The 26041-nt window shown below is 54.0% G+C and overlaps 1 protein-coding gene across 6 annotated transcripts in view; it reads right to left on the reverse strand.

The window, feature by feature from the left end:
- The window catches only part of MYT1L (myelin transcription factor 1 like), a 132983-nt gene that overhangs the window by 32365 nt on the left and 74577 nt on the right, over window positions 1-26041 (reverse strand). For all 6 annotated transcript variants that reach the window (XM_040993907.1, XM_040993910.1, XM_040993911.1 and 3 more), the window contains 4 exons: window positions 23119-23366; window positions 20997-21233; window positions 19727-19848; window positions 18792-18860 (listed from right to left, as the gene is read on the reverse strand). In XM_040993907.1, coding sequence (XP_040849841.1) covers window positions 18792-18860; window positions 19727-19848; window positions 20997-21233; window positions 23119-23366 — 676 coding nt within the window. The remainder of the gene's footprint in view (window positions 1-18791; window positions 18861-19726; window positions 19849-20996; window positions 21234-23118; window positions 23367-26041) is intronic.

Consider the following 26041-nt stretch of genomic DNA (forward strand, 5'->3'; position numbering starts at 1 on the left):
ACGACAATGATCTGACCTGGGCCCACACAGATGAGTTCTGCTGAGGAACAGCCTAGAACTGCCCAGAGCGTCGGTGGAAGGAGACCTTCAGGAAAGGGAAATGAATGCAGAGTGTGTGGGAGGTGGGCGGGAGCCAAGACGGTGGACAGGGAATGGACTTCAGAAGAAGCTGGTGCAAATGCCACAGTCAGACCTTGGTCCTGGGGCTGGCACTGCGGCAGGATGACAGATGGGGATCTGGAAGGTGAGGCCTCTCAGGTTTACGCAGCGAGCTGTGGTGGTTTCCCACCTCCATCCCCATCTTGCAGCCCAGGCGAGGCAAGTGCTGCCAGGGCTATTCCTCTGGCTGCTGACTGGGAACCAAGCATGAGAGTCAGGGCATGATCTACACAGCGCCCCTGCCACGGGCAGGCCAGCTCTGTCTTGCCTGGAACCTGCCTAAAGAACACAGCAGGAGAAGTAGATGGGAGGGAGAAAGAAAAACACACTTTCAAGAGTGAGAACAGGAGCACGGTGCAAGGACTCGCAGGCAAAGACTCGCAGGTCTGCCGAGCAGCAGGCCAAGAGCTCTAGCCCTGTGATGATCGGGTGTGCCAGCACCGAGCCGTGCCCTCTGCAGAGGAGGGCACTGAGTCTAGCCACTTGAGAAGGAGAACGTACTCGAGGATACTCAGCTTGGAGGGGAGGAGAGACCTGAAAAAATTCTTCCTTAAAACACCCAAAAGGCAAATTTGATGAGGAAGGAACTGCTATCCAGATGTTGATAATGTTCGCAGCCCCATGGGAGTGCTCTTTCCTGGGGACCCCTGATGGGCATTTGCAGTGGTACCAGGTGTGAACCCCTCTCTGGGAGGGAACTCAGGGGTGCCTGTGTCTCTCAGGTGACACCATGACATCATTCCAGCTACACAGACAGGCCCTGGGACTCAGCCTCACCAAGAGGATGTTACCACCTCCCATGTTTACTGAGACTCACTGTCTGGGGAAGTGTAAGGCTCTCCTTCCTAACCTAGACCTGCAGAAGCATGTACGATCTCTGCTGTCTATTCAGAAAAGAACTGTAAGATAAGATTCATACACAAGTAGAAAAGACCAGGAGACCTGAGGATGCAGTACACGATCTATTACAACAGTGGGAGTACCAGGAGCGAATGATGGGAACATGGTGGGAGTGTACATGGGCTGATGGCTGGGGACATGGTGGGAGTGTATGTGGGCTCATGGCTGGGAACACGGTGGACAGTGTGAGTGGGTTGACAGCTGGGGACATGGTGGGAGTGTACATGAGCTGATGGCTGGGGACATGGTGGGAGTGTATGTGGGCTCATGGCTGGGAACACGGTGGACAGTGTGAGTGGGTTGACAGCTGGGGACATGGTGGGAGTGTACATGAGCTGATGGCTGGGGACATGGTGGGAGTGTATGTGGGCTCATGGCTGGGAACACGGTGGACAGTGTGAGTGGGTTGACAGCTGGGGACATGGTGGGAGTGTACATGAGCTGATGGCTGGGGACATGGTGGGAGTGTATGTGGGCTCATGGCTGGGAACACGGTGGACAGTGTGAGTGGGTTGACAGCTGGGGACATGGTGGGAGTGTACATGGGCTGATGGCTGGGGACATGGTGGGAGTATGTGTAGGCTCACGGCTGGGAACACGGTGGACAGTGTGAGTGGGTTGACAGCTGGGGACATGGTGGGAAGTGAGTGCTGATGGCTGGGAACACGGTAGACAGTGTGAGTGGGCTCATGGCTGGGAACATGGTGGGAAGTGAGTGCTGATGGCTGGAACATGGAGGGGAGTGTGTGTGGGTTGATGGCTGGGAACACGGAGGGAAGTGTGAGAGTGCTGACGGCTGGGGACATGATGGGAAGTGAACGGTGATGGCTGGGAACACAGTGGGGAGTGTGTGTGGGCTGATGGCTGGGAACACAAAGGAGAGTGTGAGTGGACTCACTCAGGGGAGTGAGGTTGGGGAGTGTGAGTGGGTTGGGAACATGGTGGGTAGAACAATAAAATCTGGATTGGCCTAGCCCTCGCTACAGTAAAGGAGCAGACCCTGGTGGTATCTGCCCCCTCTGGACCACAGCCTGTGGACTGCAGCTCCAGCTCCTGCCTTTCTCTGGCCCTGCAGTGTGTTTGGCTGAGAGGAAGGAAGCAGCGAAGAAGTAGGCTCCCTTTTGCTGTCTACACTGCAAGCCACAAGTAAGTCTTCCTCCTCACTGAGCCTCAGTTCTGCCTCCAGGTCAACGGAATTCTCTGAAGTGTCTTGTCAGCCCCAGAGTACTGTCCTGGAGCTCCTGGAGGCCCCTGGCCACCTTCTGGTCCTTTGTCTGCAGCCCGTTGGCCTCACAGAGCCTGGTTAAGTTCCCCTGGAGAGGACTAGGCTGCTGGGAGGGATGGCCGTCCTGACCCTGCTGACTCTGCAGGTCCCTTCCTGTCTGCCACAGTATAAGGGGAGTTGAGCCTTAGTTGTCAGCCCTGCAGCACTTGCAAGGTTGACAGGGATGCATGTGTGAGACCATGCAGATGGCAGAGCAGTTGTGCAAATGCCTGCCAGGGTTCAGGGCTGCCTTGCGGCATTGTAGAAAGTCTGCCTGGGGGTATTCAAAATTAGGGGAAGGGCACAAGGGAGTCAGGTCAAAGGGACTGACTCCAGCGTGTGTCACTCATGTCTTTTTGTGGATGTGGTCCTCCTGCAAGGAGGGAGCGTGGGGAGCACTGAAGGCCAGCCACGTTCCTTTTGGAGACTTGCAGCTGCCCTCTCTTGGCCCTGTGCTGCTGTTTGTCTGCTGTGGGTCTGAGCACTGGTGCTGGAGCACAGGGACCTGCACGGGCTCCTGGCCATCACCAGGCACTGTGGTCTGGGAAACATAAGCAGGAAGCCATGGCTGGTCAGCTGGCCAGTGGCAGGATCTGTCAGACACAGGCATGCTCTGGCCATGGTGCGGCCTCGGGCTGTTCTTTGTCACAGTGCTGCCCTTGTTAACCCTGGAAGTTGCCAAATGAGAGTGTGTGGTGGGGTTTGCTGATGCTCGTGGCATATCCCCCACAGCCATTTGCATTGGCAGACCTTAGGACACACAGCAACGTTGGCTCTGACATTAAGAAACGTGTTTTGAATATGCCGGTCTCAGAGTAAGGCATTTCTCTTGCCTAACACCAAAAGTGTGCTTCTTAGGGCAAGCCTTGTGTTTTCCAGAGCATCTGTCTTCTGGAAGCCCTAAGCAAGCATGGGAAGGTCTGGGACAGGCAGGCAGGCCTCTTCACTAAGGCGATTAGGGGTGGGTGGCTGTTCTCTGTCCTCACATCTGTTGAGCAACACAGGAATAGTGCCTGCAGCCCCAGCTGCCCGCCTGGATGCCTGCCTGGATGCCCGCCTGGACGGGAGTCTCAGGAAGGTGGCTGGCACTCTGTTTACCTTTTCGGTGTTCAGCAGTTTGGGGCCTGCCCTGGGGCTAGGGGCGGAGTGTGGAAGGAGTTGCCATGGCAATGTGGTTGCCAGGCACCTTCTTTCCTTTCCTGTGGCACAGGGAAAAAAAGCCTCATTCAGGAAAACAATATGGAAAAAATAATAGTTTTACCCACTTTCCTGTAGCCCTTGAACCTTTTTACCCTAATTAACTATGCAAAGATTGTCAAAATAAAAAAAAAGAAAAAAAAACCATACTGTACACTTAAAAAAAAAAAAGCCTCATTCAGATCTAGGGCTGGTGAGCAGCAGAGTGAGGAAGGAGGGACTGTGACCCTGGGGCGGGGTGGGGAGTTGGGACCCTGGGCAGGAAGGTCTGTGGGTGGAGCTGGGTTCAGCTCCAGCTGCCTCTTGCAAGGGAACCTGAGCCACGTGCTAGGCAGCCTCCATGGGGTGGTGGCTTTGTCCTGCCACAGGGCTGTCAGCACCCGCATGTCCAGCAACACAGAAAGGATCATGCGTTGGCTCTTCCATCAGCCCGTGTACCTCCTGTGAGTTAAAGCCTGAATTCCTGGACCTTGAATGGAGGCCATGATGGCACAGCCTGGAAAAGACCAGCCAGCCATGCCTTTGCATGTGTACACACATGTGTCCTCCTGTGGTACGCACCCATGCAGTGAGCTTACACATGCATGTACTTGTGCTCTTGTGTATGCACATGGTGCTTCCAGCATATGATGTGTACTCTGCACACAAGCATGTCTTCATGTGTGTGTGACTGTGTGATGTGTGTGCGTGGTCGCTCCAGCCCAGACAGGACTGCATGCCTCACAGGTGCCTCACACTCACAGAGGAGAAGCACGTTCTCGGGTAGAACAGCAGCCCACTTTGAAGACATGAGGACTGATGGCGCGGCAGCTAACGCTTCCTCATTCCTGCTATCTCTGGCTGCTTGCAAGTTGCTGGTACAACGCAGTTAAAAGCTAACTCACGTAAGTGAGTCCTCATCTTAGATGTGGAAGAAGCTTGTAATTATTATCCTGGTTTCAGAGAGAAAGAATGCATTCCAAAAGTCAGGTAACAAACAGGCTGTGTAACTGGAAAACAGCCAAATCAAGCAGGGCGTCTGTGGATGCCAGAGAAGCTTCTAGAGCACAGCCTGGGGTGGACAAGTGGCTGTGTGTCCACACAGCTGAAGCTAAGTCCTGGTTTCAAGTCCAGGCTCTGGCTTTCTGGGGATGTGCACCCTGGGAGGGTGCAGTGGCAACTCTGGGTGTTCGGTCCCTGCCTCCTTCCTTGAGTTTCTTCTTGTTCTCTGTTCCCTGCCCATGATGGACATCCATGTGAGGGCACTGGAGGGTAGGCGCTCTCTTCTCAGCTACCTCTTAAATAAGTCAATATTCTAAAAGGCACAGTGATAGCATAGGCTCACACACATCCTCCCAGACACAATATCTTGAGATTTCCTACAATCCTAGGAGCAGGTGAATGCTCTGTGACTGTCATGGGAATAATGACATTCAGAAGAGAGGCCTCTTTCTCTCTAGGACCTGCCATTGGTTGAACGAATTCAGAGCTGTGGACATAGATGGGCCTCTTGAGATCCCCTGACAAGCTTGTCACACTCCACGTGCGTGCAGAGGACCCCTCCCTCCTGGAGCGGCTCCTCAGGCTGGGAGGCACATGTGCTATTTTTCCACATGTGATATGACTGAGGTGTCTGTGCTCCTGGAGGCTCAGGAAAGTGCTGGATCCAGGAGCAAGACCCCGTGTCAAGGTCACTCATGGAGGAGGCCATGGCGAGGGAGACACTGGCTCCCCGGGGTGCCCCCAGCTGGATGTGTCTGGAAGCTGTGCTTACACAGGCACACACTCCATGGGAGAGCGGATCCCAGAGGAGCCAGGCTCCCAGTCCAGTCAGACTCCTTGAAAGCAGAGGTAAAGACAAAGCCTGGGAGAGGGGCTGCTCTGATTCACTGCATCCCCTGGGGAGGGAAAAACGCCTCAGTTGTCATTCTGTCAGCATCTCAAAGAACCTGCCAGCTGACACAGACAGAGACCTGAAGCAAGAATGCGAGACTGTTGGAAAAGAAAGAAATGACAGACAGACGATCAAAACACGCCTGTGGGAGACTGTTGAGGAATCCAGAACGTGGGGAGGGCAGAGGGAAATGAGGGCATGTGGATTAGCCTGGATGCGGGTCTGATGGGCTGATGGACACTTTTATTTGATGATTTTAAAATTGATTTGCAAGTCTGATATAAGTGTTTTAAAATTGTATCATATTAGACAAGAGTGAAAGACATTAGGAAAATGGAATTCTTTTATCTTTGAAATATTTTGATCTTGGCTGTTCGAGTTTCAAATGGATGAAGTCCCGTTTCATTCTTTTTTGAACTGGTAGGATTTTAGCTTGCCAATAGTCTCTGACCTCTTTCTGTGACCTTCATAGCCCTACATAGTGTCCCAGTCCCCTTGACCTTGCCCTCCAGCCACTCTGAGCAGCTCTGGCCCCTGTCTGACCATCACTAAAAGATACGTCTCTATCTGTCTTGCACACTGCCCCACAGTGTGGCCTCTCTCCTATGGGACCTGAGTTCAGGAGATCTTTAGCTCTCTCGGCCGCCTGCTGCGGAGAAATTGCCAGATTTGGGGTGGGGGGAGGAGGAAGGGGGCTTCTGAGGCATCCTTATCAATGTAATTTAAGCATCTTGGATAGCTTTCAAAGAAACTATTTTCAAAAGAAAAAAATCATTAAGAAATCAGAACAGAAAGACTCTAAACTTGCAAAATGGAAGAAAAGTAAAAGACTGAGGTGTTTCTGGCCTGGAGACTTGCTCTGGGGACTCCGGCCAGAGCAGATGGCACCTCCAAGGGTGAAACGCCTGTTGTGTAAGGGAGGGTGGGAAAGATGAAGCCTGCTAGAGACCCGAGACCCCGGGGAGACAGGGAGACAGGCAGGCTCGGGGGCGGGGGTAGAGAGAGTTGAGGAATGCCAGGATTGCCACACTGCCCATGGGAAAGGCAGCACTGAGGTACCACTGCCTGCTGGCTATGCCATTGCCCTGTGGGAGCCCCCTCGGAGTAACACGCCAGCATTCACTGGGTGACTGAAGGTGGCACCTACAGAGTGAGCCCAGCTGAGCTCTGGAAGACTAAGCCAGAAGCAGCACACATCTCAACCTCAACAAAAAGAAAAATCCAGCCCACAGACCCCCGCAGGGGAGAAGCCAGGGCAAACAGAGGTAAAACTTGCTGAAACTATTCACAGATCTTCCATGAGACACTTTCCACATCCTCTTGAAGACCCCTCATATTTCCATCAGAGTTGAAACATTTTGGGCAGCAGTCAACACAAAGCTATTTGGCCTGAAACTTGTTAACAGAAAAGCTCCAAGCTATCCTTCACATAACAGATGCTAGGTGTGCAGAGCCATCCTGGAAGGAGCCTGCTGAGAGAGAAGGGGCCCCTGGAGAGAGGCCTGGCCTCTGATGAGCACTTGTCCACTGCATTCCTCCACTGACACCCAGTTGTGTGGGAGGACGACCCTGCCTTTTCCTGGTACAGGTTTCAGTACTGGGCAGCTGATGTAAGCTTAAGGGGAGACCCACGTCTCTGCCTGCACCGTGCTGGCCCTGGACTCCTCATATGCAGCCTGAAGGAGCTGGGCAGTGGGGCTGTTTCTCCCTCTCGTCTGACTGATGTTGTTTCTGGGCCATGCTTGTCCCCTGTAACACCTACTAACCTCCCTGCAGCAGACACGGCACAGCTGAGGGCAATTGAGCTCAGGACATTAACACACCTAGGGCAGGATGAGGTGTGTCCACATATGAATTCCTTCCGTGTGAGCTTTCCCCTGTGACCTCCCTCCACCTGTGACCCCCTCCACCTGTGACCCCCTCCACCTGTGAGCTCCCCCACCTGTGACCTCCCTCCACCTGTGACCTCCCCACCTGTGACCTCCCTCCACCTGTGACCTCCCTCCACCTGTGACCCCTCCACCTGTGACCCCTCCACCTGTGACCTCCCCACCTGTGACCTCCCCACCTGTGACCCCTCCACCTGTGACCCCTCCACCTGTGAGCTCCCCCACCTGTGACCTCCCTCCACCTGTGACCCCTCCACCTGTGACCCCTCCACCTGTGACCCCCCTCCACCTGTGACCCCTCCACCTGTGACCCCTCCACCTGTGACCCCTCCACCTGTGACCTCCCCACCTGTGACCCCCTCCACCTGTGACCCCCTCCACCTGTGAGCTTCCCCCACCTGTGACCTCCCTCCACCTGTGACCCCTCCACCTGTGACCCCTCCACCTGTGACCCCTCCACCTGTGACCTCCCCACCTGTGACCTCCCCACCTGTGACCTCCCCACCTGTGACCCCCTCCACCTGTGAGCTTCCCCCACCTGTGACCTCCCTCCACCTGTGACCCCTCCACCTGTGACCCCTCCACCTGTGACCTCCCCACCTGTGACCCCTCCACCTGTGACCTCCCCACCTGTGACCTCCCCACCTGTGACCTCCCCACCTGTGACCCCCTCCACCTGTGACCCCCTCCACCTGTGACCTCCCCACCTGTGACCTCCCCACCTGTGACCTCCCCACCTGTGACCTCCCTCCACCTGTGACCTCCCCACCTGTGACCCCCTCCACCTGTGACCCCCTCCACCTGTGAGCTTCCCCCACCTGTGACCTCCCTCCACCTGTGACCCCTCCACCTGTGACCCCTCCACCTGTGACCTCCCCACCTGTGACCTCCCCACCTGTGACCTCCCCACCTGTGACCCCCTCCACCTGTGACCCCCTCCACCTGTGACCTCCCTCCACCTGTGACCCCTCCACCTGTGACCCCTCCACCTGTGACCTCCCCACCTGTGACCCCCTCCACCTGTGACCCCCTCCACCTGTGACCTCCCCACCTGTGGCCCCCTCCACCTGTGACCCCTCCACCTGTGAGCTTCCCCCACCTGTGAGCTCCCTTCACACATGCACTTAATTCTTGTTTCAACTTTTCTCACATGGGCTTTCTGCACTGTGTACTCTTCCTCACGTGTGCTTCTTACACCCATGGCTCTGACTGGGTTTCCTGTGTGGCCCTTCTTGTCACTTCTACGTGGTGCATCAGCCAGACCCTTGCTTGCCGTCTTCCCCCATGGGGCAGCAGCCACCACTGCTTCAGTTGGCTGTAGACCTTCTGGCCGTCCTGTGTGGCAGGTACTCAGAGAAGTGGCCTCATATGCCCAGGCCTGCTGGCCTCTCTGCTACCCCTGCACTTGGTCCATGCTCCATGGTGCAGCAGCTCATAGACATGGAAGTTTGAATTTCCGCAAGTGTGCAAGGTGCCTGTTGCTGGATGCTGGGAGGTAAGTGAGGCCACCTCCTCAGGGAGCCTGCGCTGAGCGCTGCTGCCTCAAGCCCTGCCGATAAGAGGCACTATGGGCTGCTGGTGTGCTGTACTGTGGCGGACAGTGGAATGGGCAAACCAGGTAAGGGCTGTGGCTGCAGCGGGCCGGTCAGGAAGGTCATCCGAGGGCAGTCATCACTCCTGCACCAGGACATGCCCACACATTCTCTGTGGTCAACTCAAGAAGGATACACATGTGTTCAACTCTGTGCCATCTTCAAACCTTGAGGTGAACTGGTTCATGAATCCCTGTTCAGGGGCAGAGATACACCTCGTGGAAAGCCTGGCTCCACAGTTTGCATCCCCCTTGCCCCTTTGCCTGCACAGTCTGGTGGACATCCTGGAAGCATTGGATCATGGCCAAGGCTGTGCTCAGCACCTCTCATCACAGCTCTTCCTGGGCCTCATTCTGTGTGACATTGCCTTGCTCTCGCTGCTTGCTCCATTGCCCGAGGTGCCAGTCTCCCCATGTGTCTCCCCCATGCCGCATCCCACTTCTCAACAGCATATGAAAGGAAGAATTCGCCCTCCAGTTCCTACTGAAGCAGCATGCAGATGGCTCTGCTGTCCTCACGGGGCTAAGGGGCCAAGTCTGACTTGCATCTCTGCAGGGTACTGGTAGCAATGCTGGAGTACAGCTGCTTGTCCGAGCTGTGAGGTCCACCTCATGCTCAATTCCTGGGGTCTTGTGGGAGGATTCCAGGGCAGTGAGGCACTTGGATGTGGCATTGTTGATGGGACTTTGGGTGTTGTAACGATATCATGACCTTGTTTCCACCCACAAAGCACAGGGATTCTGTCAACTTGTTGTGGTAGCAACAAGCTGAGCTACAGCCAGACAGCCAGTGTCCTTGTACTCTGCTTCTGGCTCGGTCCCTGCCTAGTGGTGTGCCCAGCCACACAGTCTCTGTACCACCCAGTGCTGGGGTCTGCAGCAGATCTGAGCTCCTGCACACACAGGAGGCGTCCTCTCCTGGGCAGCAGATGGGATGGAAACCTGAAGGCCAGCATGGAGCCACTGGTCCTCTTCCCTGCTTTGCCCTACACATGACCCAACACAGGAAGGAGCAGGTCTGGGGCAGGGGCCACTCCTGGCCCCTGTTCTGGGGATCACAGTCCCTGCCTCGATAATTGCCCAAGCTCCCTCCTCCACATTCACCATCAACATGCATGTGTGCTATTGGGCAGCAGAGGGACTAATCAACGTCCAAGTCAGATGCCCTCCCATGGGACAGGACAGGAAGCCCTACAAGCACAAGCCCCGGGTGCACCCCTGCACCCTCTACTTCGTGTGCTAGAACATCTTCCTGCCCACCTCTGGCCTCCCTATGACCATCTCTGCATGTGCGACAGCTTAGCAGGGGCCCTCCTGGCTGGCTGGCTGCAAAAAGCTCAGGTGCCTGTTTGTATGGTGTCTTCCAGACCACATGGTAGTGCCAAGGTGGGGCCACAGGCGAAGCTCATCAGCTGTGCAGGCCTTGGCTTGTTGGATTTCTGGCCAGAGGAGCCACTCAGACATGAGATTCCCAGAGTAACGATGCAGTTTGTCCCTCTTAGCCGGCAGACACTGGCAACATCCGCGTGAGAACACATGAAGTCCAGCACAGGCCTGTGAGCGTTGCCCAGGGCCCTCCCCGGCCTGGGGAGCAGAGCTACAGACAGCAGCCCCGGACACCTCTGTGCGTGCAACACGGTGCCATCTTGGAGCCAGATGTGCCCTGGGGTGCATTTTTTTCCTGACTACTTGCAGTGGACATTGTCCTTCAGGATAGCCCCAGGTTCTCCTTGGAGAAGGACTAGTGGGCTCAGAGCCCACAGACCAGAATTACACTGTGTAACCAGGAAGAATTCAGTATGCCAGGACACACCCTTTGCATTAAATGCAACACAAGAACTGCCACACTTCCTGGAACATCACAGAAAACTAAACATGTGACGGATTCACACCCGACGCTGCCCTGAGCCTGGCTACCACAGCCCACTCGGGCCACCAGACGGCCCTTCTGTCCCTTCAACACCTTATTTATGGTCCGCAGCCAACAATCCTCTCTCCGGAAACAGTAAAGATACTCCCCCCTCCCCCACCAAATTCTTGTCAGTAATTTCCCAAAGGGAACATGCACTTTATTTCCAATTTCATTCATTCTGCTTCAGGGAGCCATAAATTAGTGGGGTGTTTACCAGATTGTAAATTCAAGTCTACAGTTAAAGGCCAGCGCAACCTGGAATTCCAGGCCTCTGTTTCCATCACACGTGCTTGCACTGCCTGCGGCTTAGGGCATAGGCGATGAGCACCAATGGGGAGCCCCAGGAGGGACAGGAGCATGGGCATTCCCACAGGTCAGAGGCCAGCTTCAAGTGAGACAGCAGGGCGTCAGAGAGAATCTGAGTTGCTCCATGCAGGGAGTGTGTCTGGCCCTAAAGCCCAGCTTTTGAGCAAGACACGTGTGTGCAAGTGTATGTGTACAAATTTATAATGTGCTTCTATAGCCCAATAAATATCCTTAAAACTGCAATACATAAAATTATAAGGAAAGCAGTATTTTCATTTGTTTAAAGGTACCTGATACACTACATATGTTCTGAAAATAAAACTCCTCCAGAAGTTAAAGCAGGTAATTCATTCAAAGAATAACTTCTGAATACCTTCTGTTCCTTCACACCTTAGTGGCTGACAAGTGACTGATTTCTTGCTTGAGAGTGAGTGACAGGCCTGGCTTCTGCACTAGGGTTGCACAATGACCCTGAGACACAAGTCACAGGGAGACCTGCCTAGAATGCTCCCCAAAGCTGGCGCAGTGAACAAGGAGAGCTCCACTCGCCGAGAGAGCAGAGTTCCTAAACCCAGAGTGCCAGGCTGGCAGCCACTAAAGGCTGGGGGCCTTTATCGGATATGGCCAAGGGGCCAGGAAGCAGCAGGCACTGCAGGGGAACTTCATGGAGACGTGGCATCTCTGGGCCACATCTAGGTAGCAGTCCAGAGCATGGAAAGGGGGCTATAATTCTGTTCAGTACAGAGTCTGTGAGAGGGGTACAGTCCTGCTCAGGACACGGGGTGTCAGGCTATAGCCCTGCTCAGTCCTCAGCACATGAGCACGTACGATGCTGAACTTTGGCACCAAGGGTGTGTCCAGGTCCCCAGGGTACTCGGAGGAGGCCCACACTGTGCATCCTTGAGGTTTGGGATGCTGTCTGCATTTCCCGTACTCATTACAGTTTGGGAAAGCACAGGACAGAATGTTCATGGAAAAGCAGGTTTTATGTTTTGAGGACAAGATGGACAGTGGACTCTCCACCTTTTCAATCAGGCTTTAGCAAGTTACAAACCCACCCCATATTCAACAGAAGGTGGCACCAAGTTCTTTTCAACCTAAGTGGCCTAGGTAGCAGCTGAATGTAAACACTTCCTCTCAGGTGCCCTGCCAGAGCCCTGAGATCAATCAGAGCAGCTTCCCTGCCCTGGTCACATGGGAGGAGCCTTGGGGACCCTTTTTACTCCACACCCTTCTCTCCTGTGACAAAGGTGGTCCTCGGGACCGGCACAGTTGCCTAGCGGCTAAAGTCCTCACCTTGAATGCACCGGGCTCCCATATGGGCACTGATGCTAATCCTGGCAGCTCCACTTCCCATCCCAGCTGCCTGGAAAAGCAGTCAAGGATGGCCCAAAGCCTTGGGACCCTGCACCCGTGTGGGAGACCTGGAGGAAATTTCTGGTTCCTGGCTCTAGAATGGCACAGCACTGGCCTTTGCAGTCACTTGGGGAGTGAATCATCAGATGGAAGATCTTTCTCTATGTCTCTCCTCCTCTCTGTTTATCTGACTTGGCAATAAAAAAATAAATAGATCATTTTTTTTAAAGGCAGTCCTCTGAAGGACTCATTGTAGGGAACCCCCACTGCCGGTCCCCTCTGGTATCTCATGGGTTGTCCTTACTCCAATCCCTGGCCCCACAGCCCACTCTCTGAGCTCTGTCGGGTTCAGGCTCTGTCCACAGCCCTCTCGTCCCGAGACTCAGGATGAGTTACCTGTCCTGCCTGATTGGAACTCCTGTTCCGCATGCACTCGCTGCCCAGCCAGCTCTCACTGCTTCCCCACTCGCTCACCTTGCCTCACTGTCTGACCCCACCCTGGTCCCAGCCCCATATCCTGTTTGCCTCCTCTATTGCCAAGGTATATTTAGGATCTGTGTTTTCAGAGTTCTATTTTTATTTTGCTTTAACTGGCTGTGAGTGCCTGGAGAAACTCCAGAAGTAATGGGGTATGTTTGAAGTGAATGAAGGAACCATGTGCAGGTCAGGGTGCTCTTGGAGATTTCTGCTCCCATTCTGTGCCCAGGCAGTTAGCCCACAAGGGGTTCTCAGGTGGCTCCCCCATGCAGGAAGACCCTGGGATGCCAGGACTGGGGCAATTGCCAGGAGAGCTGACTGTGGTGCTGGGATCCAGCTGGGACAACTCACATGTATGAATGAGACAACCTCAACTGTAATACTCAGACACTCCATGGCGCTCACTACAGGACACACCAGGCATGCGTCTGTCCTGAGGTCCCAGGCTCCTCTGTTCCTCTGGACTGTTCAAGGGCTCGAGTCAAGTCTGCCAGTGCAGCTCAAGAGAGCTGCAGAAAAATGACCCTTTTCTCAGCTGCATCAAAACTACAATCGTCGCCAAGTCATTCAGAAGATATTAGCTCTACCTTTCCTGCCCATGGATTCACTTAGTACTTCGAGCTGTACAACTTCAGGTGAGCTATATCGGACATTATCAATGATAGTGACAATGATAGTGACAGGCCTGCCACCTGTCACAAAGACCCTGAGGGCAGGGGGCAGTGGGGAGAGGCCACACACTAGCATTTCTTGTTGTCTTGTTCGTTTGACTTCTGAGTGAGTCTATTTAAAGCTAAAGAAGACAGAACCCCAAAGCAACACACCTGGAGCTGTTGCTGCATCACCATGCCTGCTGCTCCCTAACAGAGAAAAGGAAGGTGACTCTGAGCAGGGCTCCAGCAGAGCAGCAGTGCCAGGGCCCTGGACAGGTGGGCATGGCCAGCAGTGGGAGCCTCCTGCCGGGCTTGCCACAGCAATGGCAACTTCAGAAGCAGGACCCTGGGCTCTGGGACTTCGTCTCTTCATGTGGCCAATGCCCTAGGACCCGAGCTATCCAGCATGGGTCCACTTACTATTGGCTGCATGCTCACATTTGCCACACATGTGTGCATGTGTGAGCAGGCATAGATAATTTGAGTCCTCTCAAACATTCTTATTTTAGAAGTTTTGTTATATTGTACTTAGCTAACACTTCCTATATGGAGCTTATTTTAAATTGGTCCTATTTATTCTAATAAAAGAATACCCATGTGCAGCAAACTGTATCTTACAGAGTATTTGGAAAATCCACAGTGCCAACGTTTCAGACGGAATAAAGACGATAGATCTAAGTCCATGCTGTACATCAATGTCTGGCTCAGAAGTGCCATACTGCTCAGGCTGATCCCATGTGAGAAGCACTGTGGGGGACAGGGGTGCTGCGAAAAGATTCTTCAAGCCTTGGCTTGCAATGCCCACATCTTGTAGCTGAGTGTCACCTGCGTCCCAGCTTCTCTGCTTCTGCTGCGGCCTCCAGCCAGTGCCCCCGGTAAGCAGAGGATGGTGGCTGAGGGACCCGGGTCCTGGCACTCATGTGGGAGACCTGGCTCAAGTCTGACTTGGCCCCACTGTTGCTGTAATTTGGGGGAGTGGACCTGCAAAGAGATGATCTCTCCCCTTCTCTGTCTCCCCCCTCTATCACCCTCTCAAGTAAATAAATGATGAGTAAATCTTCAAAAATGTACATAGAAATTTCTTGGTTATAGTAAAACTGTGAGACTAAGTGTGTATGTACAGGCATATGAGTAGATGAGAGAATATTTGTGTATACATGTGCATGTGGACATATGTGGTCACACGCACTGTCTGTACCCAGTAAGCATACTTACACACACATGTACACTGCACATGTGCATGCAATGTATACATGTGGCCTGGGTCTGACTGGGTGTGAGGGATCATTACATGGCTACACTTACACTTCTGCCATTTTTCAAAGGTCTGTTATTTCACCCAAGAGGCACAGTGACAGAGAGGGGAAGAGGTAGACAAATAGATGTTCCACCTGCTGGTTCACTCTCCGAAGGGCTGCAAAAGCCAGGTCTCGGCAAGCAGGAGCCAGGAGCCAGAGCCCTATCCAGGTCTCCCACGAGGGTGGCCGGGCCCACACGAGCCATCTCTGCTGCTTCCCAGGCTCTGTGGGGTGCGAGCCAGTGCTGATCGTGGGAAGAAGGCATGCAAGCGCTGGCTCCGCTGGCTGACCCCTGTGCACCTGACCCAGAGGAATGACTGCTGCCCACCTCCGAGGGGTGAAGCTCACTTCAACTTGCCCTCCCCAGGCAGGCAGCACTTCATCAGAAGCAGTGCTAAGCGGCTTTGGGGATGGTACATGGATGCCTGTCTCATCACAGCTCTGCCGCTCACATCTCAAAGGGCCCCTGATAGTTGCTGGAGGGCAGCCTCCCTCACAGGAGCCAGGTGGTCCACAGCAGCCGTCTCTGAAGGGGGCACCTCCGCAGAGGGGCCAGACCTACACTGAGGCCAGCGGTAAAGCAAGCTGAGAGATCTGCGGGCAGTACACACAGCTCTAGCTGTCATGATGCGGAGGAGGCAGGACGAGGAAAGGGACATACCCAGGAGCCCTTCCCCCGCCCCTGCTGTCGGCACGGTGGGGGTATGGGGTGAGCATGTCCAATGTACCCAGGTAGGTAAGGCCTTGCAGCACACTGCCCCACACCTGAGCAACCAGCCAGGGCAACCTAGAGTGACATTTGGGCAAATGTAAAATCTGGGCTGAAGTTCATAGTTTTATCTCTTTGATTTGTGATTTATTCAAAATCAACATAACCTAAGCTTAATGAAAAAGGATGTACGTTCCATGTGGTAAAATTCTTATCTGTTTAAGCTTCAAATATCTGGGATATAGACAGGAAACTAAACAGCTGCGCGCCCCCTCAGTGATCAACAAGAGGGTGAATCATGGGCCTCAACTTGCTTTCCTGTCAAGGACGCACACTAAAGGTTCCTGGGAGACGGAGCAGCCAACAAGCATTTCTAAGTTTAGCAGAGTGGAAGTGGAAGCCCATTTTAGTGCTAACTGCCTCTGATCGAAGCCCACTTGATCTGGCTCCCATAGGGTTTTGTTGGAGCTAACTCACCTACATTGTGCCAGTGTCTGCCATTGAGCACACCTCCAGAGGCAGAAGAGCTCCTGGGAAGACACGGTTCCTTAAGATGAAAAGCCTGACCATGATGCTAAGCTTTGTAGGCTCTACCAGGAAGCTGTAAGAGAACAAACTTCCTTTTGGAGTCAGAGCTGGTGTGAGGCTGACTTCTCACCAGGAGAACTCATGTGGGTGTACCCAGCGTTATTCTTGTGGGTTTTCCGTGTTCTGGGTTCACAGCAGGTGTGGTGTGACTGCAGACTTAGCTCATGGTACCAAGGTTGTGTGTTAGAGCACAGGGGTTCCTGGCCTGGGTGACTCCCATTTACCTTGTCCAGTTTCTTTCCCTCATGCCCCACCACCGCCACCTCTTCTGGCCCAGGACTAAGCATCCCCTTTGAATGGGCCAGGAGCAAAGATCGACTAAGATTTGTGCATGCTCTACATTTTAATATGTGCCCAGTTTACATCCTACACAAAACCAAACACAGACTGCCTGCTGCCCCATACTAGCTGCCCAAGATGATACCCGTCCAAGTGTTGCCTCAAGCAGGACCCAGAGTTTATGGGCAGAATATGTCTGTGTGTGATAACAGCCAACTCCCACGATGCAATGTTGGATGTGGCAAGAGCAAAGTATCCAGAGACTCTCAGATGTTGGCTGACGCCCATTGGAGAAGATTGTGAACCCTTTCTGATGTCTCTGGGAAGGGTAGAGCACTGCACTGCACACCGAGGCAGCAAGATGCTGCCCAGATTAATCAGAGCTTTTAAAAACATACACACATGGATAACATGTCCAAGAAGGCACATGCCTGGATTATTCTACAGAAAACTGCTGGAAGCTTTAAAGAGATGAATGCAGGCTTCTGTGCTTGGTAAAATTGTCCAAAAGACCATTTTTAGATGAACAAATGGACCAGCAATGAGGAGAAGCTGTTGTCAGTGTCAAGGCTTAAAGGAGAATGGGCACAGTCTGTGGTTTCACCAGTTTCCAAGGATGCGTCATCAAGCCAATGTCTGTCGCTTAAACACTCGGCTTTTTTGAAAGAGACTTGTAGCTGAAACTCCTGTTCTGCAGAGTCCTTAACTGAGAAAGACCATTTTGGGAAGTCAATCAGGCTCATATTTTCCAGAATGGACCATCAGTATGGAACCCACTTTCTGCAGAGACAAGGTTAGGAATGGGTGTGGCTCTCGGATGGAGTGGAATCAGGCATGGGCCACTGCCCAGAAGAAAGAGGTGATGGGCCCCACCCAGGCCCAGCTGGGACTGTGCCTAGAGGGCCGCCCACCTCTGAAGATGTTGATGGTGAAGGAAGATAAGGTGAAAGTGCCAGAAGCAGAGAAAGAACAGGTCTGCTGGGGACTTTGGGTCAACATGAACTTCAGGCTGGGCGTGAGAATGTGAGTTGTGACAGCCACACCCACAGACAGCCCTGATCCCGGGGTCCTGGGACCTGGGCAGGTGGCAGGGCTCCTTTCCATGCACAGCCAGTCTCTGTGGCCTGCAGATGTGGCTAGCATACATAGGCACTCTCATCAAGAAATGTGGGGCAGTGTGCCCAGCTCTGCGTGCGGAGGTCACGTGCTGGCCGTGACATGTGTGGTTGGGCAGAGGGACATCCCAACCCTCGGGCCAATATGGCCCTGCCAGCACCCCAATTCTGAGGTCTGTCCAGAGGCAGTGCTGTGGATGTGCCACAGCCGAGGAAGCCCAGGGCATCTGTGTTGCGGAAGCAAAGGCCAAGCTCTGTTGTCGGAAAGGCTAGTACAGGAAGTCACTGAAGACGAGCAGGTGATCTATGGCACTAGGGCCTTGGGCAGGAAGCCTGCAAGAGATGACATGGCATGAGACAAAGCCCTGTCCGCCATCTGGGCTGGGGTTGTGCCAGGACAGGGTCCAGGTGTATGCCTGGGAACAAGCGCTGTCTGCCTGTGCAGCAAAGCCTTCTCACACTGATCGACAACCGAGCAGTGCGTTACCAAGCGGGATGGGATGCCAAGAGACGCCAACAGCGATTTGGGAGCCCTAGTTCTCATCACGACAGGAGCCGTGGCAGGCTCAAGCACACGTCTTCCTTCCCTACTCATGCTCCTAGATGCTGGACCTGGGTGGGTATGGGCTTGCTATGCTCTCTGCGACTTGTCCCTACTTCTTCCAAACTTGCGTAGGACCTGAATGTGGGGCACACAGGAGGAGAAACTGTCTGGTGCTAGCTGCCTCCACTGGCCATGCCCATGCTGCAAAGTCACAGGTGGGCACCGGAGGGGTGTGGAACTACCAGAGGACGCGTGTGTCCATGCGGTGAGCATGTGACCACAGAAGCATCCACTAAGGCCATGTGACATGTAAGGCACAGGACACTTTCTGTCCTCGCAGAACCTTAGCCTTGATGCTATCGAAGCATTCACATTTCCAATGTGTACAATGCTTTAGAGTTTCCCAAAATTACAAAGGTTTCCTGAATGCTTGAGCAGCTCTGCGTGCAAGTGTCTGAGGGTCAGCTGTCAGGGCTCTCAAGCATGAGGCACACAGGGTCTGATGGGAAAGAACTGGAGTTGGCCAAGGTCAGGGACAAAGGCAGAAAGGTGGCTGGACACAGGGCCAGCCCCGGGGACTCAGAGGCACACAGACGCCCCGTGATTCCTGGCCAAGCCCCACCGCCTAGGAGCCGCCGCACCAACAGCTTTGTAGTAGAGAACCATTCCCATAAGGCTTACTTGAGTTCTTGTGAACTGGTGGCCAGCATGCTTCGGATGCTTTTGTCCGCCAGGGGGCATCCGGACAGACTGCAAGACAGGCCAGGAGAGGCAGGTGAGTGCACCGCTGGCCAGCGCCGCCTCCCGAACAAAGACAACATGAAGGGCAAAATCAAAAAGTTGAATGGGGCAATGGGGCAAGTGCTGTATATTGAATTTTTAGGTCTAATCCACTCTGTATATGTCCAAAGATCAAGTTAGGAAAGCATTGCTGCTAAGACATGTATTTTTAAAAATAAGATAAAATACTTATGCCTTTTGGTTTAAACTTTGAGAAGATTTTGTGAATTTAGGTAGCTCATTTAAGAATTAAAAGACATTATACACCAGCGAAATCAACAAGCTTTTGAAGGTCAACATATAGCACTTAGAGGATTGACATAGAATTCAACAGTTTTACTTTGACAGCATTGTTGAGGTAAGCTGAAAACAATAAATTGAAAAGACAGAATCCACCATGAAAAAAATGAAGTCACACCTTCTGTGTGAGGCGTAATTACCAGTCACATGACCACTCCCATCACACCCTGGAGTTGGACATCTGCCACCAAACAAAAACAAAAACAGCCAAAATAGTAAGTAGGTTTTTTCTTTTTTCTTTCTTTCTTTTTTTTTAACTTTTTTTTTTTTTTAAAAAAAGTTTCATTGTTTCCAGTTTAGCTGCAATGTCTGCGAGGGGGATTAAGCACCCAGAAGAGAAGCTGCGGAACGCACCGCATGGCAGCAGCGGTGACAACAAGCAAGTCCACGGTCAGCTCCTCATTCTGCAAGACCGCAGCTCAAGACAGTTAGGGCTGCGGGTGTCGCATGCTCAAACGCAAGGCCTGTGCAGATCCGGGCTTAAAGATAGGCAGAAAGGGGGCCGGAGAGCCGCTGCCGCCTCCCGCCATGCTTACGTTATCAAGTCCTTTTTGCTCTCCTTGCACTGGGGGAACTTGGGCTTGGGACTCGGGATGGTCACCTCCCCGGGATACCTCCTCTCCTCCAGAGCCTCCTGGAATGGGTCCAAGTCTTCCGGCTGCAGGCAAAACACAGGTTCAGGAGGGCAGTGTGGGGCGGCCCGCGGGGCTCGGCCTCAGCCTGCTCAGCCTGCAATCTCCTGAAGCTCTGGCTTGGCAAGTTCCTTCTGCAAAAGCAAGTGGTGTGTTCATCCCCTGCCCTCAGTGCTAGAACCTGGCCAGCCGCCGCTGACCACCGCTCCATGCTGGCCTCTGTCAGCGCACACCGCCAGCCATTGGCCGGGCACCACTGCCTCAGGCAGCACTTGGGCTGCACGCCGACTCCTACAGGAGTGCCACACCTACAACTACCCGAGGAGTCTGTGCCAACAGCTAGAATCACTTTACATAGACCAGGCGTGCTCAGTGCATGTCACTCACTCTTACTGCTTGGGCTAAGGGCGTCGGGTCGCAGTGACCGAGCAATGTCAGCAGGCTTGTGGTCACAAGAGGCTGAGCTTTGAGTGTGGTCTGAGGATTTCACTTTCACTAAAATACATACTTCCATCCTGAAGGAGAGGAGAGCAGACATCTGGGATGCAAGGTGGCTAAGTGAACTTGAAGAATGAGGGAAGTGGCTCCTGGACAGGCACCTCTACTGCCTGTGCCCGTCTAGGAGCCATTTCCCTGCATGGCCACCACACTCCTTGCCACCGTGGGATCCTGTCACTTCGATGGTGGCCTCCCTTTTGTACTAAAATACGCTCATTTTCCAGTCAACTGCAACTGTCACATTCTTTAGAACTGGACTGGGAAGAGAAGGTCCAGTAAACAAAATGAAAACCTATTTCTTTGCCTAAAGAGGAATTAGCTCTATTTTAATGACCTGAAGGTTCAGATAGTGACTACCTTAAAAACATGCTCTGGGCCTTGCATGTGGTGCTGCTGCGGGGGGCCCGCCCTCAGGTCACTCTCCTTGCAGCTTAAGAAGGCAGCGAGCTGACAGTGCACAGCACCCCAGTCGAGGGACTGATTCCTGGGAGAAACGCTGGGTTGGCACTGCTCACCACAGGATGACCCCGGGTGCCATCCACACTGCTTCTTAGAGAAATGATTGGTAAGGAAACAGACTCCTCAGCAACAAGCATCCATCACTTGGAGGCACCTGTACACCTGGCGGCCCCTTCCCAAGCCCTGCACGCCCCCGGTGGGTCGGGGAGGGACCTACGGTGATCTCTTTGGAATCCTCTTCGTCTATCCTTCGAGGCTTCATTTTGGTGTAGTCCACAGGCAGGTCCCAGCAGTCACCCTCGCTCAGCGGGAAGCAGCGTGTGCCCATCACCGCCTGCTGCTGAGGCGACATGGGCTCCAGGGGGGTCAGGATGGGGCAGCAGCCGTCCCGCGGCCTCTGCTTGTTCATGCTGAGGTCCAGGGTCCCATTCTCATCCACCTCTACATCAGGATTCTGTGGATACAAACAGGGTGGTTTGGCTTGGTTTGGCTCACTTGCAGTGCCTTGTCTAGCCCCCAGGCCATAGTCCTGTCTTCACAGAGGAGCTCCTTCCAGCACCTCTAGGTGAACACAGCAGTCCTGCAGGGGCCACCCGGCCTATCCAGGTGCAGCTGCAGACCCTCAAGGACACACTCACCCACCCAGCTGCTCATTTAGCCATCCACCTGCCCATGTACCCATCAATCTTCCATCCGTTCACTCACTCAACTGTCCATCTGTCCATTCAGTCATCTGCCTACCCACACAGCCACCCATTTGTCTGTCTATCCACCCACCCAAGTCTACCCACCCAGGAACCCCTCAACACACCCAGCCCTCAAGCTGTCCACCCACACACTCAGCCCTCCACCTGTTCACCCAGGTACCCATGCACATGCCCAGCCCTCCACCTGTCCACCCACGCACACACCCAACCCTCTACCTGTCCTCTCAGGCACCCATGTACACACCCAGCCCTCCACCTGTCTACCCAGGCACCCATGCATCCAACCCTCCACCTGTCTCCTCAGGTACTCATGCACACACCCAACCCACCACCTGTCCACTCAGGCAGCCATGCACACACCCAGCCCTCCAAATTGTCTACCCAGGCATCCACACACACACACTCAGCCCTCCACCTGTCCACTCAGGCACCCACCCACACACCCAGCCCTCCACCAGTCTCCCATTTGTACACACATCTGACTCTTCACCTGCCCTTTACCCACCCGCTGAAGTTTTTCTGTCCATCCATGCACTAACCATCTGGTCACTGTCCATCCACCTATTTCTGTATTTGCTGCCTTCTATTCTTTTTCCCTCCCTTTTCTCTCAAAGATATTTTCAATTTTAGAAATGAGCTTGGGCAAAAGACGGTCATTGAAGGGAGAAATTTCAATTTCTCTCTAGTTTCAGTACCCAAGAGACTAAAACAGGGGAGGTGTGGGTTAACAGAAACTTTAGAAGTTCATGGAAGATGCAATTAAAAGATTATATTTTGGTATAAAATTTGTTGAAATCTGTATATATAAGGGGTCTTCAACCAGTTCACAGGAGATAAGTATTATAAAAAAGCTGCACAGTTCCAACAGTTTTTGCACAAATCTAAACCTGTGTTTCATCTTGCAGGAACTTTTTGAAGTTCTCTGGATTGTGCATGGATCTGATGGCATAGGCAAGATCCAGCAAGGGGAGGGCAGAGTGTGTCCAGGAGGTAGAGTCCCACAGCCATAGCCCAGCACGCACCCACCATGCCCCAAGACGAGGCCCATCCTGTAGCCACTCAACCAAGCATGTAAGCTGTTCTGTAGAAGTCGAGCCCCTCCCTGACTTCCAGCCTCCCTACCCTCTGGGGCTCCTAATGCCTGCTTGAGTGCGAGCGAGTGGGGTGAGCCTTGGCTTTCTTCTCCTGAGCCAGCCTTGCTCTTGGCTCCTTAGGTCACTGGCTAGTGCTCCCCTGCCGGGCTCATCAGCTGCCATGGCAGAGCAGACTGCAGAGCATTCTGTGGTCGTGTGTCTGGGGAGGATTGTGGCCAGGATGTTCTTTCTGGCAGAAGGAACTTCCATCCCAGAAGGGAAATCCTTAATTGCCCCCTCCAACCCCGAATCTGCACTCCACCGCAGCATCTGGGAGTCCATGCCAGCCAGAGCTGCCTTGAATTCACTGGGCAATGTCCTGAGCATGCGGGTCTCCCGACAGCGGTGCCTCAGCCTCCCTGGGGTGTGTGAGCAGCTGTGCATTCTCTCCATGGGTCTCAGGCATGACATGGGCTGCACTGTGAGCTCAGGTTCACTTGGGCCAGGCAGGCAGAACACGGCAGGACTCGCACCCACCCACCCACCCAGGGGTGCGTACCCGCGTGGCGCACAGGTCCTGAGGTTTAGTGGACAGGTTCTGCGGCATTTCACGGCAGCGCGTGGACAGGTTGAGGATGGCTGTGGCTGCCATGTGCGCTGCCTCCATGTCGTGCGTGTAGTCGAAGCTGCTCTTGCTGCATGTGCTGCTGGCGCTGCTGCCGCCACCACAGCTCAGGCTGCCGCTGCTGGGCGCGTAGCTACTGCTGCTGCTGGGGCTGGGGCTGGGGTTCTTGCAGTAGCGCTTGGCTGCAGGGACATGGGCAGGGCTGACTCCCAGCCCAGGGCACAACTGAAACACAGCCCAGCCCTCACCCTCCCCTCCCCTGCCTTCACACACACAGCGTGGGGCGGGGTTGATGCAGAGGCAAGCGGCCCCCAGGTGGCTTCCTTCCATTAGGCCTCCTGTGAGAGGGACAGGGAGGGGTTTGCCTTGGGGGAGGTCACCAAGTCCCATTAAAGCACACACTTGTAGTGGGAGATGACCAGTTTGGGGAGCAGCTGCTCCAGCGGGGTCAGCCTTAGGGAATGCAAGTTCAGCTCCCTGGGTGTGGCACCTGTCACAGGCCAAGGCTCCCTCAGCTGGGAGGGGATGCAGTAGCCATTTCTGGGCCTGTGGGCACCATGGGTTTGCGGATGTGGACTTGGGGCCACAGCATCCCCATCCTATAATCCTAACATGGGTTGCACCTGTGGGCACAGGCATGATTGTAGGTGCCCCTCACCTGTCTTATAGCAGCCTGGGCTGTCTGCTAGAGCTGTTCTCAAGACTCCTCCCAACACAGGCTAGGTGGTGTTTGGGCTGGTGACTGCTAAGGACCAGCACTGCCAGTTAGGGCTGCAGCCCCCTGTTTGCTCGGAGGCCATACGCTCTGGCTGGAATTCAGTGGGGCAGTGGGGATAAGGCAGGGAACCTGGGGCTCCTGGCCTCGCACCTGTTCCAGTCACTCCTTTTCTCAGCTCCTTATTTCCGGAGCGGCCCCTGGGAAGGTGCTGCTGTCAGGAGTGGGCAGGGGTGTGTCTGGGTTTGCTTGTGCATGGGCTGCCCTAGTCCTCATTGGCAGAGCTCCATGCTGACACTCGCGATGCTGGGAGGACAAAGGTTTGGCAGCCGCCTGCTCCCCTGGCTGTTTGCTGTGGCATTAGCAGTTCTGGACCTGGGCCCCAACTTCCTCCCGGAGAGAGGGAAGAAAGCTGAACAACTACCTTGCACTTTGCATACATGGTCAGCAGGAGCCTTCCCAAGAAGCTCACCAAAACACCAGATTCAGATCAAGAGGAATAAGTGGTTGCTAAAAGCTTCAATTTTGGTGCTCTTAGGACATGAGGACGGAGTGCCTTAGAGTGTCACCCTGACCATTTTCGGCACTCCAGAGGAGCCACCCTGGCTACTGCCAGCCCCTGACAGATACCAGGTTACACCCAGACTCCACTATACAGCCCAGGAGCACACAGCCAGCCTGCACGGTGTGACACACCATACCACTGGGCTGTGCCAACACGTCCCAGAGCTGGCGATGCAGATGTCCACATCCAGTGATGGACTGCAGGACTGGGGGAAGGCTGAGGCCTGTCCCATGGTCCCCACGAGCCATGGGGAATCTGTAGCTACAACTGGGTATAGCCCGAGGCCTGTGACTCCAGCTCTCACATTCTCATTGGAGAATATCAGTACACTGATGGGGGGTTGTAGCCAGCTCAGGAAACAGGAAGTACTTGCATTAAGAAGAAAGGTAAGGACTGGGAGTCTTTCGTAAACCCACAGCTCCTGGCCTCCTCTCACTTGGATGGCTCTCAGGCACCCTGAGTTGTATGTTCCCTTGCAGGTGCGTAAATTGTAAGGGGTCATTTTGGGATGATGCTGTGTGGACACAGCAGGCCTCATCCAACCACTTGGCACTGGCTTTCTTCTCTATTTCTTCTTACTACATGGTTCTCAAAACAACAGTATCTGCCTTCTGTCTCTTCGGTCACTCTGGAATGGCATCCCTTTACTGGAGATAACCGAGGCTCATCTGTGCACTGTCCCCAGGGCCTCCTGGCAGATCACTCCTGCCACACTTGGCACTGCTGTGGTCACCCCACTGCCACCAGGGAGTGCTGCAGAGTTGTGAGCAGCAGGTGGGTGGTGCCTCCTTAACCTGCCTCGTGAGCCCAGCTTTGTCAGGGACATAGCTTAATAAGGACAGCACCTGCTTTCTCCTCTGACAAACAAGTTATTTCCAGGGAAGTTGCTTCACATCAATTAGCAGATAAGGACAGCTAGTGACCAAGGCGCTCAGAGTTCGGCACGTTACAAAGCATTTGTTCATTCCCAGGGCCGCTGCAATGCCAGAACAGCCTAATAGGTCCAGTGGGCACTGCATGCAGAGAAGGACGTAGGCGGCTCTGAGAGTCCCCTGTGGCTGCAAACAGCATCAGAATCTCCCTCCCCAAGCCCTCCAGCAGCCTGCTCCTCCTGTGGGGTGTGGTCCCATGTCTTAGACAGGCAAAGTCAACACAGGCAGCATGCCCTGAAAGCCGCCAGCAGCTGGGACCGTCTGATCCCATTCAGGCTCCCTCATCTCAATCCAGGGCACCGGCTCCTGCAGTTTGTACGCAGTTTCACCACCAACAAACCAAAACATGGAGACAAAATCCGGCTTGAACAGCAGGTACTTTCTGGTAAGAATGTCCTGCTGGATCAACACAAGTCATTGCCCACCAGACCCAACAGGGAGGAAGCTCTGCTTCAAGCCCCTCCTCATGCTCAAGGAGGGCCTGGTGCCTCTGCAGACAGAGTTGCTTGCCAGGAATTCATGATGAGGTGGCATAGGCATTTTCCCTATGGTTGGCTGCGGATGAGTGGCAGGTGCACACGGCTGTTGGAGCATCTGGGAGCAGCCCAGGGTGGCTAGGAGCCCAGGGAAGTCTTTGGAAGAGCA

Source organism: Ochotona curzoniae, unplaced genomic scaffold (assembly GCF_017591425.1).
Source record: "Ochotona curzoniae isolate NIBS_2020 unplaced genomic scaffold, NIBS_Ocur_1.0 contig_883, whole genome shotgun sequence".
In the NCBI taxonomy this organism is placed as follows: Eukaryota; Metazoa; Chordata; class Mammalia; order Lagomorpha; family Ochotonidae; genus Ochotona; species Ochotona curzoniae.